The sequence below is a fragment of the Mustela nivalis genome, assembly GCF_964662115.1.
Source record: "Mustela nivalis genome assembly, chromosome: 14".
In the NCBI taxonomy this organism is placed as follows: Eukaryota; Metazoa; Chordata; class Mammalia; order Carnivora; family Mustelidae; genus Mustela; species Mustela nivalis.
In genome coordinates this window covers 37,608,081-37,624,400 of record NC_139033.1, presented here as the reverse complement: position 1 = coordinate 37,624,400, position 16,320 = coordinate 37,608,081, and the positions used below count along the sequence as shown (strand labels likewise).

The 16,320-nt window shown below is 38.0% G+C and overlaps 1 protein-coding gene and 1 long non-coding RNA gene across 5 annotated transcripts in view; both read left to right on the top strand.

Moving 5' to 3' along the window:
* Positions 1-16,320, top strand: part of LOC309848361 — an 801,917-nt gene that overhangs the window by 91,681 nt on the left and 693,916 nt on the right. The window lies entirely within an intron of this gene.
* Positions 1-16,320, top strand: part of WDR7 (WD repeat domain 7) — a 362,265-nt gene that overhangs the window by 56,541 nt on the left and 289,404 nt on the right. For all 4 annotated transcript variants that reach the window (XM_082699836.1, XM_082699835.1, XM_082699838.1 and 1 more), the window contains exon 13: positions 15,188-15,383. In XM_082699836.1, coding sequence (XP_082555962.1) covers positions 15,188-15,383 — 196 coding nt within the window. The remainder of the gene's footprint in view (positions 1-15,187; positions 15,384-16,320) is intronic.

Here is a 16,320-nt window from a genome sequence, read left to right as displayed (position 1 = left end):
AAACATATGATAATTGTTTTTCTCTGTTTGACTTATTTTGCTCAGCATAATACCCTCCAGTTCATCCATGTTGATGTAAGTGGAAAGTATTCACCCTTTCTGATGGCTAATATTCCATTGTGTGTGGGGTGTGTGTATATATGTACACACACACACACACACACACACATACATACCACATCTTTTTATCCATTCATCTGTCGGTGGACCTCACAGCTCTTTCTACGGTTTGGCTATTGTGGCATTGCTGCTGAGAACATTGGAGTGCAGGTGCCCCTTGGGATCGCTGCATTTGTATCCTTGGGATAAATACCTAGTAGGGCAATTGCTGAGTCGTAGGGTAGCTCTATTTTTAACGTCTTGACGAACCTTCATGCTGTGTTGCAGAGTGGCTGTTCCAGTTTGCATTCCCATCAACAGTGTAAGAGGGTTCCCCTTTCTCTGCATCCTCGCCAACATTTGTTGTTTGCTGTCTTGTTAATTTTAGCCACTCTGAGTGGTGTGAGGTGGTATCTCATTGTGGTTTTGATTTGTATTTTCCTGAGGCCAAGTGATGTGGAGCATTTTTTCATGTATCTATTGGCCATTTGTATCTCTTCTTTGGAGAATTGTCTGTTCTTGTCTTCTGCCCATTTCTTGACTGGATTCTTTTGTTTTTTGGGTGTTGAGTTTGAGAAGTTCGTTATAGATCTTGGATACTAGCCCTTTATCTGATAGGTCATTTGTGAATATCTCCCATTCCATAGGTTTTCTTTTAGTTTTGTTGACCTTTGCTGTGCAGAAGATTTTTACCTTGAAGTCCCAGTAGTTCATTTTTGCTTTTGTTTCCCTTGCCTTTGGAGATGTGTGTCTAGCAAGAAGATGCTCCAGCTGAGGTTGAAGAGGTTGCTGTGTTCTCCTCTAGGATTTTGATGCTCCTGTCTCACATTAAGTCTTTCATCCTTTTTTAGTTTATTTTTAGAGAACACAAATATTTTCTAAAGATGTTCTGGTCATCTTTCTGTGTCACTAAGTGGATTCCAACACCATTTTTAATGATATTGGGTTAACTTATTTTATCAGAAGTTTTAGAATGTTGCTTTAAAAATTTTTTCTCTTGTCGGGATGCCTGGGTGGCTCAGTGGTTTGGGCCGCTGCCTTCGGCTCAGGTCGTGATCTCGGGGTGCTGGGATCGAGTCCCGCATTGGGCTCTCTGCTCGGCGGGGAGCCTGCTTCCCTCTGTCTCTCTCTGTCTGCCTCTCCATCTACTTGTGATTTCTCTCTGTCAAATAAATAAATAAATAAAATCTTTAAAAAAAAATTTTTTTTCTCTTGTCAATAGTGAGAATACAAATTAGTATACCTAAATATTTTTGCACATCTGAAATGATTTCTTAAGTTAAATTTGTAGATGTGGAATTTCTGTATAAAAAGGCATATTGATTTTTAAAGTCTTTTGAGTAGGTGTTGCTAAATCATCCTTTAAAAGCCGAAGGATAGGGTTTTACCACCTATTTACCCTCATAATTCTCCATCATCTTTACTCTTTAAAGTCTTGCTAATATTCGGGCTTTTAAGTAGCTGTATGCAGAGTATGTATGAGTGAAAAGCACCAATTTTCATTTTGAAAGCACATGCATTAATATATCAATATTGTATTGGCCGTTCATTCTGGTTGGCTTACATTGTATTCTTTAAATTTCATGTTTTCCAAATTTTTACCACTGTCTTATTTTTTCAAGATAAATAATTAATTTTTCCTGCTATGAATCATGTTTATATATTCAGGTATCATAATACACCCTGTCTCTCGTGTAGGAAGCTGAAAAATTCAGTAATATACCGAGAGACTGTCAGTGTGTGGTTCCTTTGAGAGCAAAGAGAAAGACTGCATCCCTCTATTCAGGCGATGCTTATATTGTGCCAAACACTTTAGAGATTTAGATATTCTTCTATCTTGGAAAGGCTTTTTTAGCTCTAAAGTCATATCCTTGGGAGTAGAGAAGATTATATTGGGAATGAAGTTTAGGTTTTTGTTTTTATTTTTTTAAGATTTTATTTATTTATTTAACAGAGGGATAGACACTGCGAGAGACGGAACACAAGCAGGGGGAATGGGAGAGGGAGGAGCAGGCTTCCTGCTGCGCAGGGAGCCCAAAGCGGGGCTCAATCCCAGGACCTCAATCATGACCTGAGCCAACCCAGGCACCCCTGGAGTTTAGTATTAATAATAGAAGTCATTTGGTGCTAAACTTTGTGAATGAAGTGGTTGATTAATTTGACTTTTTATTTTTATTTTATTTATTTTTTTTTTATGATTTTTTTTTTACTTATTTGACAGAGAGAGATCACAAGTAAGCAGAGAGGCAGGAGAGAGGAAGGGAAGCAGGCTCCCTGCTGAGCAGAGAGCCCGATGTGGGACTCGATCCCAGGACTCTGAGATCATGACCTGAGCCGAAGGTAGCGGCTCAACCCACTGAGCCCCCCAGGCGCCCCTAATTTGACTTTTTATTTTGAGCTGAAGAGATAGTATGACATAGAGAGTATGACATAAAGACTAAATTTTTCTTGAGTAACTTAATCAAAAAGCAATTTTAAAATGAATTAAAATTTATCTTAAAATGGCAGAAATCCTTAGAAAATAATAATGAGTTTTTGAGATGACTGCTCAGTTAGCAGCAGTGTATTTTTGAATAGTCATTCGTTCAGCAAATATCTGAGTGTCTGCTGTATTCCAGGTACCTTCATTTGGAAGTTGACAAGCTCCAGTTCCTATTTTTTTGTTTGAAAGATTTTACTTATTTATTTTACAGAGAGAGAGAGTTCACAAGTAGGCGGAGAAGCAGGCAGGCAGGGAGAGAGAGAGAAGAGAGAGAGAGAGGAGGAAGCAGGCTCCCCACTGAGCAGAGCCCAATGCGGGATCTATCCCAGGACGCTGGGATCATGACCTGAGCCAAAGGCAGAGGCTTTAACCCACTGAGCCACTCACCCAGTTGCCCCTAGTTCCTGTTTGTTAGAATTTCATCTAATGTGGGAGCAGGCTGGGAACCACGCAGTTATAAAGCAGCAGAGTAGATGGGAAGCACTTTCTCAGGACTGCCTTAAGCATGAGTTCCTCAGGGAGGTCCTAGAATGGCCACTTAGTAGGCCAGCTGTGGGTGGTTTTGGGAGACTTTCAAAAAGGGCGATGTTAGCTTTATGGGTATGTGTAAAATCCTATGGTATGTGAACAAACTCTGTTTGTTGAGGAACCTTCTGTGTGTTTGGTGGAGGAGTCTGTAGCCCTTAAGTTCTTTTTTTAAAAATTTTTAAAAGATTTTTTTTTTTACTTATTTATTTGACAGAGAGAGAGAGAGAGAGATCACAAGTAGGCAGAGAGGCAGGGAGGGGGGAAGCAGGCTCTCCGCTGAGCAGAGAGCCCGATGCGGGACTTGATCCCAGGACCCCAGGACCCCAGGACCATGACCTGAGCTGAAGGCAGAGGCTTAACCCACTAAGCCACCCAGGTGCCCCATTTTTTTTTCTTAAGTTGTTTTTCTTAGTTTTCTGAATCTGTCAATGGCGAACACTGGCAGGAAGGTGACATATTTGTACATTACTTTGAAAAAAATGACCAAGAGATCAGAGTAATGGTTTTGTATGTGCTGCAAGCTAGGTGTATGTGAGACCATTTTGGGACTTTTTATTTTATCCTACTTAGGGAGGGTATTGGAAGGAACGATAAAATATGAAACTGTCCTGCAAAATAAACTGTTCATGATGTTCTTCCAAGGAGAAGTTGGACAAGAGAGTAAAGTGGAATGAAAATGGAATGCTACAAGATTAGAAAGGAAGAATGTATACTAAAAAGAACAAAAAATGCCAGTTAATGTACAGTAATTTTTTTGTTAGTCATAATCAGTGTTTTTTTCTCAGACATTGGTGAAGACTTTCCGAATTAGCTGGAGAAAACTTTCTACTGTTGGCACATGGAGCCTACAAGAAAGAACCCCCAGTTGTTCATATCAGGGAGAGCAGGACCTTTAGAGCCAAACAGACCTGAATCTGTGTCTTCATTTTGGGGTGACTTTTAGAAGTCCTTGTGGAGCTCTGGCAAGCTCTAGCACTTTACTTTCTGTCAAGTGTTAGTTCTAAGTTTGGAGGTCATGCCCAGCTTATGATAGGAACTCATTAAGTCATTATTATTTAAAGATTTTATGTATTTATTTGGGAGGGAGAGAAAGCGTGTGCACACGAGCAGGGGGTAGGGGCAGAAGGAGAGGGAGAAGCACACTCCTTGCTGAGCAGGGAGCCTGACTTGGGACTCGATCCCAGAACCCTGGGATCATGATATGAGCCAAAAATAGATGCTTACAGACTGAGCTACCTAAGTGCTCCATTTTATTATTTGTTTGCAGTTACCTACATTCTCATTTAGGTGATAAAGGTGTAAGTCTGGGGAATGTATTCATTCTTTCCAGCTTTGGAATGACTTTATGATAGATAAACTTTGTTCCTGTATCAGGAACTGCTTTTCATTTCCTTGTTTCCCAAGTATGGCCAGGTGGTTTTAGAATCTGCCCAAATTAGAGATGAGTTCCCTTTCTCTTTCCATCTATCTGTGTATCTTTTTATTGCAGGAGACAGTTTTCAGGATATCGGCAACTAATTCCCTAGAAATTGTACTTCTTGAGTAATGTTCTTTGCTTGCTCGCTGCCTGTACATTGGCGTTTTTACTTGTCTGAGTGGCCCCAACTGTGTCATTTCTAATGGAAAATTGGGGGCAGATTACAGAAGGGTATGACTGTTACCTGTGCAAAGCCTTTGGTAGCATGACCTCAGATGATCAAGGGGGAAGTTTGACTCTACTTACTGCTTTTCTTGGGCATAAATGATTGGCTAGGCACAACTTTCTTGCTTAATTGTGAACTCTGAAGGTTAGGTTTCTCTAATGTTCTTTGATAATAGACTTAAAGCAAGCCAGCATCGTTGTTAAACAAAGATGTGTATTTAGCATATATATTCTAATAATTTACTGCTAGGAGATACACATACTCTTTCAATATCTCTGCTTGGAGAAGTGGGGTCAGTATCTATTAACCCACTTATTTTCATGAGAAGGCAAAAAAGATATTTCATAGTTATATCAGATGTATAAATTCGATGTTTATTTCTAGTAAGGATACAGGTGTAATTGGGGTAAATAGGTTGAGGCCAAGCAGGGAGATTCAAAGTCACTAGGTCAGATAGATAGTGCTTTTCACCATTCTAAATGAGACCCAGAAAATGCTGGACAGGGCAGGAAAGGGCAGGACCAGCAGCCACTTGGAGTCGTACGTCAGTGCCCTCTAAGAAAGGAGGCCCTCTGTGACAGAAGACCTTAATCCTTGAAAGTGTGTAGCCCAAGGTTTGGGTATGGGTTTGGGCAATAAGTGGGGACAGCTGCCTGGGGTGCAGAGAGGGAAAAGGGCACTTGTGGCACTTGTGAGTTCCTTAAAAAGAACTCCGGTTATATTCAATCTGCAGATTTGACTGTCTCAGTCTCTAAGGCCCATAAATATGTAAGTGGAATTCAAGAAAACATTTTAATATTTTAAAGGCACAAAGTGAAAAATTACAAAGTAAATTCAGCGGAAAAGCAGTGTGAGGAAATACTCAAGAACAATGGAGGGTGGTCACTGGGTTGTTGGACTGAATCGTTTTATTGACATATTGTTAAGAGTGCTAACAACTTTATTAATGTAGCTTTAAGGTAATATTTGTGTGAAAGTGATGGTTATGCAGGTGGAACTATTCAGATTAAATTAAAGCAGAGATATTAATGTGAGGAGAAAATATTGAAAAGGAAAACCAATGTATCGAAGAATTATAAATATCTTCATGTTTCTTGGCAGATACCTGAATATTGGCAACTCCTTCAGAAACTAAATATAATTACATTTTAAAAAGGTAGAATTTATGGTGTATAATGACATCATAATGGTAAAAATAACATTAGCTACTGTTCTTTTTTGTATGCATGATATGTTAGTCACTGTGCTAATTTCTTTGTGTACATTTCGTTTAAGTCAAACAGTAATTCCGTGAGGTGTGGTTATTGCTGTTAACCACGTTATACAGAGAAAGGAGTTCAGAGAGGTTAAATAACTTCCCTCCATCACATAGTTAGCAGGTGGCAGAGCTGGAATTTTGTCCTAAGTAGTCCGACTTGATGTCCTGTGCTTATCCACCGAGCGTACTGCCTCCTAGTAGATGTCATTATGTATTTTAAAATAACTGTATTTCTCCAAATTTTGACTGTTGTTTTCATTATTGATCTATGTAAGTATATGACTTTGATGCATACTTACTTTTCAATTGCTAATTTATTGAATATTTTTCTTTCACTTTGTAGGACAAAACACAGCCATTCTTTTGAATTCCCATATTCTACTTTTCCTTTAGAGACTGTGCATTGCTCAGTTCTCTTCTACTTTCCCTTTAGTTTTCATCTTTGATAATTCAGCTCTGGAATTTTTTAGTTTTAAACTCCTTTTACCTCCTTTTCTTTATAATACATTATTTGCTTTTAAAAAACATGTTTTTAATTGCAATTTTGTAAGTTTAACACATAAGACACTGTGAAAATGTTTGACAGAAGAGATTGCTAAGAAGGGAAAAGGTTACCTGTTATCCTTGTACATACAAGAGAACCACAGTTAACATTTGGTATAATTTCCTATGGCCTTTAAAATCCACTTACTGTATGTTTGTGATTATATTGTAGATTGAGTTATTTGAGCACATTATCTTCATTTTATATCATAACAGATACTTTTCCAAGTCATACTTATTCATGAAAGTAATGATTGTAAAACATACCATGTTTATGTGAACATACCGTATTTACTTAGCAATTCTCCTACTTTGGTTATGCGAATTGTTCCCAATTTGACCATCTGTATTATACAATACGGTACTTACTATCTTTTTAAATTTTTTTATTAACATATAATGTATTATTAGCTCCCATGGTACAGGTCTGGGAATTGCCAGGTTTACACACTTCACAGCAATCACCATAGCACATACCCTCCCCAATGTCCATAAATTACTTATTATCTTTTTAAGTTTAAAAAAACTTATAATTATTCCCTTAGATAGATTCCATGAATTTTTTAACATTAGAACCTCGGAATTTTTATGTAATAGGCATTAACATTTTTAAGGTGACTGAGGTCTAGTAGCAAATTGTTTTCTACCCTCAGTTTCTGTCTCATTGCCCCTTGCTAGCATAAGAAGTACGTATTTACTTCCATGCCTTAGTTGCCACATCTGTAAAGTGGAAATAATAATTCTGCCTACCTCAGAGGATTGTTGTGGGACTCTAATGAATTATAACATTTGGTATGTAGCCAAATATTTAGAATAATACCCAGCACAAAGTAAGAACCTGATAAATGTTGGTTGTTTTCTATTACAATTTCTAAAATCTTTGGCTAAATTGATAGATGGAAAGAATATCTTATTGTTTGAATGTGCATTTCTTTGGTTACCAGAGATACTGAAGTTTTTCTTTGAAGATTTTAGTGATTTTTTTTTTTTTTTGAGACATCTTTTGTCCTTTGCTTATTTATTTTTCTTGGGAATTTTAGTACTTCTGTGAGTGCCTAACTTAACTGACATGTTAAGCATATATGCTTTCTGTTGAAATTTTCTTGTTCTTAGGTTATCTATCATTTTTCTATGTAGCTTCTTTCATATTTTTGAAGGTTGGAATCTTTCTCCATCCAGAAACGTAATAAAATTTAGTTTAAAAACAGTGGCTGGATTAAGAACAAATAACATACTTATCAGAAATAAGTTGTTTGTGGGTGAGGAAAGAAGAATGATGGATTTTTTTTTTTTAAGAGAGGCAGAGAGAGAGAGAGAGAGAGAGAGAGAGATGGGGGAGGGCCAGTGGAAGAGAGAGAATCTTAAGCAGGCTCCACACGCAGTGTAGAGCCCGATACACGGCTTGTTCTCACGATGCTGAGATCTTGACCTAAGCCAAATTGAGAGTCAGGCGTTTAACCAACACTGAGCCACGTACGCGCCTGTCTTACATTAAATTCTTCATATTTGGGCGCCTGGGTGGCTCAGTGGGTTAAGCCGCTGCCTTCGGCTCAGGTCATGATCTCAGGGTCCTGGGATCGAGTCCCGCATCAGGCTCTCTGCTCAGCGGGGAGCCTGTTTCCTCCTCTCTCTCTCTCTCTCTCTCTCTGCCTGCCTCTCTGCCTACTTGTGATCTCTCTCTGTCAAATAAATAAATAAAATCTTTAAAAAAAATAATAAATTCTTCATATTTTATTTGCTGTTTAGTTGGTAAGGAAGCAGTTGAAGAAAGATGAAATTCTAATTACTCCACTATTTATTACCTTTTATATATAGTGACTGAGTGAAGATGTTAAAATTTGTTTTTAAAAGTCTTCGTATAGAATGTAACCAATTAGAAGGTAAGTGTTTTGGTTGGACTCCATGGTCGTCTTTTCTAAAACAGCCCTTAAAGAAACAGCCTTCTACTTTTCTTTTTCCTTTTAAAAAAAAAAAAAAGGAAGGCTAAGCTATGGATGTCTGAAAAAAAATTTTTTTTAAGCTAGTTTCATGAAAATGTGGAAATGAAATTAATATTCCTAGGCTCTTTTTTCCTTTCAGGTAGAATATTTAAAAGTGATAAATGATGCATCTTAACTGCACATTTATGTTCCATATAAAGAGTTCTGGGAAGTACGAGAAAGAATTATTAAGAGAATAGCAAGATTGATTTACGACTGAAAGAAGCTGGTCTTTTATAGCTTGTCTAATGATGGGCATATTTAAAAGGAAAGACAGTAGTTAGTGATCAGATATTTAGGGAATACACAAAGAGAAAAATTGTTTGGGGGCAGTTAAGAGATTGACCCTGAAATGATATGAAGAAAAAGAATTGAATTCGGAAAACAAATTAGCAAAAGTAGGGAAAATGTATGTGTGTAATTTATATCGGGAACTGTTGGAAAGCAGAATCATCTCCCCAGAGAGGTAGTGGAAGGGGTAAACTAGCTGTCTCTAATTTCTGTAATTCATGGCAGATGTTTAGGAACAGGTTATATAAGAGGTTTCTGGGAATGGCTTAAAATGAAGTCTTGTAAAATGCATAAGGTCAGGCTGGATGACCTAGGTGGTATATTCTGACTCTGTCAGATTCTATGATAGTTTGTGGCATTCTGCTGCTCAGCACTAATGTACTGTGAGGATTACTTACTGGCACACTCAGTGAGACTCTGGTTGAGGATCAGAATTATCTGGAAAGAAAAATTGGCCCTGGAATATGTATGTTTTGGTCCATCATCTCCCTTCTTTTCCTTGGCCAGTTATCTTAATTTTTTTCATCAAATGAAAATACAGTTTTTGTTAAATATTCTGTTGTTTATTGTTGTTAGCCTCTGCTTTTAAATTAATTTTTGATGTCATTGTTACATTTTGTTTCTAGGGCAGAATTAGTCATATTTGGAGCATGAGTTTGAATAATTTTCACTTATAAAGTACTGGCCAAGTTGATAATAGGATGCTCAGTCCATGCTGTACAAATTCTGGGTTCCATAACAACACAAAATTTTAGATGGTATTCATGAGCTTCACTCTTCATTTTTATTTATTTATTTATTTATAAAAAGATTTTATTTATTTATTTGACAGATAGATCACAAGTAGGCAGAGAGGCAGGCAGAGAGAAAGGAAGGGAAGCAGGCTCCCTGCTGAGCAGAGAGCCTGATGCGGGACTCGAAACCAGGACCCTGGGATCATGACCCAAGCTGACGGCAGAGGCTTTAACACTGAGCCACCCAGGCGCCCCTCATGAGTTTCACTCCTTAAGTCAGTTGGTGGTAGTGGTTGGGGAAGTACAATCTGTGAGACAGTTCACTGGGGTAAAGGAACAAAATATTAAAGCTCTTGCTTATGTCCTTTTTTTAGCCTTAAGAAATCGCACCTGTGAACATGTAGTAGACGGTAGGATACTGGAGTCTCACTTGTTCCTTACGTCCTGTGACCATGTGTCACCTGGGGGAAGAGCACACCTGGCAGCCAGAGGAGGCACAGCGTGGCTCTCACCGGGCGCGCTTCTTGTCCGCTTCCTCACCCGCCCCCACAAAATGGGCAGAGAAATTGAGGATGGAACAGATTTCCCATGAAACTTAAATCTCTCTTCAGCAGCTGCATTATGGTTTCAGGCAGTGATCATTTGGTCCGTCTGACAGGAGGGCAGCCAAAAAATGTATAATTATATGAAATATGTATTTACGTCCAATAGTCCTTAGCAATGAAATCTTTTTAAAGCTATATATTGTGCTTTGAGTTGTTACCTAGCGCTAACATAATTAACATTAGTAAGACATTTTAAGAAGGTGCTTCCTTTCTCTTAAATTTGTTTATTTAAGCTTTGAGTCATTCTTTTATTTTTATTTTTTAGTTTTTAAATTTTATTTATTTTTTTGAGAGAGAGTGAGTGAGGCCACAAGTTTAGGGCAGCTTGGGGGGAGGGCAGAGAGACAGGCAGACTCCCCATGGAGCAAGGAGCCCTGTGCGGATGTGGGGCTTTCAGTCCCAGGACCCTGAGATCATGACCTGAGCTGAAGTCAAATGCTTAACCGACTGAGTCACCCAGGCACCCGAGTCATTCTTTTTTATATATGTATGTATGTATACACACACACACACACACACACACACACACACACACACACACACACACACACACACACACACAGTAGTGGGGGGGGGGCAGTGGGAGAGGGAGCAGCAAGCGAGCCGGAAGCGTGGCTCAATCCCAGGAGTCCTAGATCATGACCTGAGCCAAAGCAGACACTTAACTGACTAATCCACGCAGGCCTCCCTCTGAGTTGTTCTGTTAAAACATATTTTTTGTGCATGTTTTATAAGTACATGGTATATTGGCACAGGAGTGCCTATATAATTTGTAAATATATATACAACGGGAATACATCACCAAGTCTTTTTAACGAATAGGTGTGGGATCAAAGTCAGCATAAATGCACGAGGTTCACACTTTTTGTTGTTATTATTTTAATCACACAATTTAAATGTCTTCTGCATTATCCTGTTAAGTCACACTTAGGTGACTTTTTCCAGGTTGAAAACGGAGCAAAGGAAAGTAGAATGGAATTAATCAAATTATGGAATCAGTCATTGTGGGTGAAATAGATGTTCAATAACCAAGATCCCTGGAATTTAATAATTTAATAATAAAGGAATTGTGGTAATTCAATTCATTTGTGGGGAAGCTGGGTCTAAATCAGAGATAGGAGTTATTAAATATCCTTTAAGAAGTGCTTCTTTAATAATTTCGAGGACAGATAAGAAGAAACCAAGTTAATTGCATTTTAGCAAATCTTTTAAGTGCTTTCATTTAACAGATAGCTGAGAATTATTTATCATTACTCTGTTCATTGTTTGAATTAAAATTAATACCAAAGTGGTGCTTGAGAATGGTCTTTTTTCCTTTTACATTTAAATAGGCGAGACGTTTGCTTTGTTTATACCATTAATTTGTTTTCACACAGCCTGTGAAGGTAACCATCAACTCACAATTAATTAGTGGAATCAAAATTAATGAGGTTTTACTGTATTGGGCTATTTCCACTCTAGGCCAGTTTTCTTCACACGAGTTGGACTAGCATTTTTTTGAAAGAAGAAAAATTAGATTTATTTTAATCCATATTTAAAAAGCAGAGAACCATCTTTTCTCGTGAGTTAAGTACCTCTAATAACTACGCTTTCTTGGGCTTAGCAATATTGATTTTTTTGTTTTGTTTTGTTTTCAGTCTTGATTATTTTGGCTATTTCCAGACTGTTGCTTATTACAGTAAAGCTAGCGTTAACTCTTCAGATGCTTATTTTCATTTACGGGGACGATACATCATTTAGTTTAGACCAAACATTTTGTACGTGAAGAGGGGGATGGGATACATCGTTTGCCTATTTTCATCCTTACTGCACTATGTGAAAGAGGAATAGAACTGCTCTTCAAAGTATGTTTGTGTAAGTATATGTGTTAGAGCACATTATGTGGAAATGAAAAGCTAGAATTTTTTGAATTACAGTTACTTTTTCCCTTCAGAAAATTACATAGTCTACTTTTTAAAAGGAGATCCTTTGCTATTTGGTATTTGCTTTGTCCTTTATTTTTTAACCAACAAAAGTGATAACATGAATGTAGGGTTTTTAAGTCTTTTCTTGAGGATGGATTACATTTTCTTGAATTTTTGAAGTTACCCACCTGGATCTAAATGGGAGGGTGAAAGTTGAAACTTCCCCTGGGGAGCTGGTACCTGAAGATCAAGTTTGTCATAGAAATGGGGATGAATGTCTGCAGTCCTCTCTCTGCTAGGTTATGAACCTCTGTAGGAAACATTTGGCAGAGAGAACGTATCTGTCAGTGGCGGTCAGTACTTCTGTATCCCCTCAGACGTTACGATCTGCCCATAGCTTGTAGCTTGGAGAGCACCAAACATTGTGAAGGATACTAGTGGCAATTCACCTGTTGTTGAGTAAACTTCACCCTAACTCATGCCCCTTTGAAATGGAATGCCAAGAGTGCATGTGGACACTAATGAGATGACTGTGGACTTGAGGGCCAGTGATCAGCTAGCGAGGGATGTGGCATCACTTAAGCATCAGCTCATTTTGAAGTTGAGGAGCTTGTGAGTCAAAGTAGCAGAGTCACAAGTAGTGGCAGGTGTTGTGCACGGTGTGGCAGATTGGCGCTTGATTAAAGAATTTGGACAGATGAAAAGAAATGTTGTCTAGGAGCCTTTCTTTTTAGTAAGTTATACATAGAGGAAAAGATCCCTGTAAATGTTTATTTCCTGTGACGAGAGAAATAGGTAAAATGACCCACTTTTTCACAGATCAGTGTTGCTGAATGGTAATAGTAGTAGTTAACCATTAATGTATGAAAGCACCCCTTTTTGTGAGTTGAATGATGAATATGTTTGATAAATACCAAGTCATTACTAATGGTAATCTGTAGAAATGCAAAGCATTCATTGTATTAAACTGTTATCTTTGGTTGGCAATGCATGTCTGGTGGAACTCATAAATATTTTATATGATCTGAAATAAAGGTATCACAGATATCTTATTACCGTTTTATTCTAACATTCCCGTATTTAAATGATTTTTTTGTAGTTTACCACTTTATTTTGATTAATGCTTAATTCTAAAGGTAATTTTTTGTGCCATAGTCAACTACCCCTCAGTTCTTCTATCTTTTTAAAGGAAGAAATCATGTTTTATGTTACAGTTGAGCGCTTATCAGGGAACATGAAATAAGTAAGCTTAAATGTTTAGGAAAATTCTATCTGATGTTTTAATAGAGTTTTTTTTTTTTTTTAAGATTTTATTTATTTATTTGACAGAGATCACAAGTAGGCAGAGAGGCAGGCAGAGAGAGGGGGGACCAGGCTCCCTGCTGAGCAGGGGCGGGAGGCTCAGTCCCAGGACCATGACTGAGGTCATGACCTGAGCCAAAGGCAGAGGCTTAACCCACTGAGCCACCCAGGTACTCCTAATAAGGTTTATAACATGATCTTTCTGAACTTGGTTTTTTAACTCTTAAAATTAGTAAACATCTGCAATGCTGATTATAATGTTTAAATCATTGTATAACAAAAAGTGTGAATAAAGCTAACAGAGGATAAAAGGTTAACATACCTGAATTTAAGAACAAAATAGTTAAATCTTACTGTCTTTATTTTATTAATGTAAGGTTGATTTTGAGTTGTTTATAAAAATAAACATGATGGAGTAAGATAAAATAAAATGAAATGATGAAGAGAAACAGAGAAGAAAGTAGAGGAGGCTGAGTCACATTGCAGAAGTGTGTGTCCCCCTCCCCCACCGACTGTGCTGGGTAGAAAATTCAGGCCTAGGTGTCGTGTGGCCAGAACATGAAAGGAACCAGTTACAGCAGCTTTCCCCAAAGTATGTTCCTCTAAAACTCGGTCTTCTAAGATCACCCTGGTCAAATAAACATCAAGATGAGCAATACTGTATTCCCCTTGTAGAGAGAATTCTGTTCTCATCAGCATGTTAAAGGTTCTTAGGAGTTCCATGGTTAAAGTCAACACCAGTAATTTTTGTTTTCTGTGCACTTTTGTCCATACCTACCTCTTTTCATTTGTTCCTGTCAGCATTTCCCATTCAGTGAGATGTACTAATCAGTGTGGGATTGTTCTTTAGCTAAAATTGTTTGCTTAGGTGAAGATTTGAGAAGTTTCTCCTTTGGAGCCCACTGTAGAGTTACTGTGTATGCAATGCATTGGGCCTCGTCCTCAATATTACTCACAATGTATCCAGTGATGTGTGGCTGTTTTCATATGGTTTCACCTCAGTATGAGCTGAAAGACTAATCCAACAAATCACCGAAAGGTTAAGTTGTAAATAGCTTATACATTCTTAAAACTTTAAATACCTGAATTTTTAATTGTCTAGGTTGTGGTTTCCATTTTCTGCTGCTAATGAAAATCTTTACCATTCTTTGATTATTTATATTCCATCTTGGTTTAAAAGGAATTGAAGGGCACACACTAGAGATGAGCAGAGAATACACAGCAGAATGTTTAAATGGCTGTTGTGTTAGTGGAGGTGCCACACCTGCTGGTGTTACTGACAGAAGGTGGGAGACACACCTACACATACTATCAAATCCCCATGGCTCTTGGGAGGTGTGATTGTGGCTGAGGGACCAGGAGGGCATTGTTTTTGAGCAAAGGAGCAGGGAAGAACATGGGTCCAAAATGACAGAGTCACAGACAGAAAGAAGCACTGTAGCAGCTGTAGCAGCCAACAAAGGAAAGTTCATACTGTGGAAAGAAAACGCATAATAACAGATCAATTTCTTTGCAGCTTTGCCTGTGCCTGTACGGCGATCATGTCAGTAAGGTCATCTTCACATTTGAACAGATTTTCTAAGGCATCCTTTCCATCTTTAATCTAGGACTCGTTTAGCATCTCTCCAAGTATTGTCACGATGGAACTGGGTGTTTTATGTGTAATGGGAAGGAACCTACTTCTCAACAGAATTTAATGCTGTGGTTGGTTTTCAGCAGTGTTAGATGTACAGTTAATTTTGGTTTACGTTTTTGAGGACCAGATCCATTTTATTCTGAATTTAATCTAAATATAATTAAGGTTTATTCTTCTTTTTAGGCAAGAGTACAGCACTGCATCTGTTCTGTAGCCAGTGACCACTCAGTGGGACTCCTAAGTCTGCGGGAGAAGAAATGCATTATGCTGGCATCTCGTCATCTCTTTCCCATTCACGTCATCAAGTGGAGGCCTTCTGATGATTACCTGGTCGTGGGGTGTTCAGATGGCTCTGTATACGTCTGGCAGATGGATACTGGTAAGAATAAGAGTTAAGAGAGAGACTAGAAGATTAAATGGGTATATTTGAATTCTTGGATATTAAAAAACCTTTTATATAAAGAGGAAAAGTGACCTAAAATGTACAAAGTTGCTACTTTTACTTCCGATCGCTGCTTTTTCTATGTGTTCTCATCGTCAACAAAGACCTGTTTAAACATCCTCTCATTTTTTGTACTACACCAGATACTTCAGAGTAAATCTCTGATCTCTAAAGGAATGCATCTGAAGACAACATACAGTTTAGGACAGACAACAGACCAAAAAATAAATGATTTCTTATTAATTATATAATTAATGAAGTAAATTATGAGTAAGACTAAGGAAACTATTTTTGTATCAAGTTTAGAAACAGTGGAGGAAGAAAAAATGATCTTCTATTTGGACAGTAGAAAAGCAATATGGAGTAGTTGATTATAGGAGTTAATTGAAATTTTTTTTTAAAGATTTTATTTATTTATTTATTTGACAGGCAAAGATCACAAGTAGGCAGAGAGGTAGGCACAGAGAGAGAGAGGAGGAAGCAGGCTCCCCGCTGAACAGAGAGCCCGATGCTGGGCTCGATCCCAGGACCCTGGGACCATGACCCGAGCCAAAGGCAGAGGCTTCAACCCACTGAGCCACCCAGGTGCTCCTGAAATGAAATTTCTTAAGATCTAGAGAGAACATTTAGAACTTCAAGTTTCAGAGATTTTACGTAGGGGGCATAATATAGAACAAGTAAAATGTAGCTTAGAAGTACACACAATTATGTCTAATGTTTATACATAGAATCTTACAGTTTTCCCTGGGAAGTTTTTAAGTGTGTAACTAAATGTTTATTGTTTTAGGTTTTAAAAACACATTTTATCCTACCTTTACTCGAAGTCATCTTCTTTCAGTGATTAAAGCCCTAGTTGTACTGTATAATACTTCTA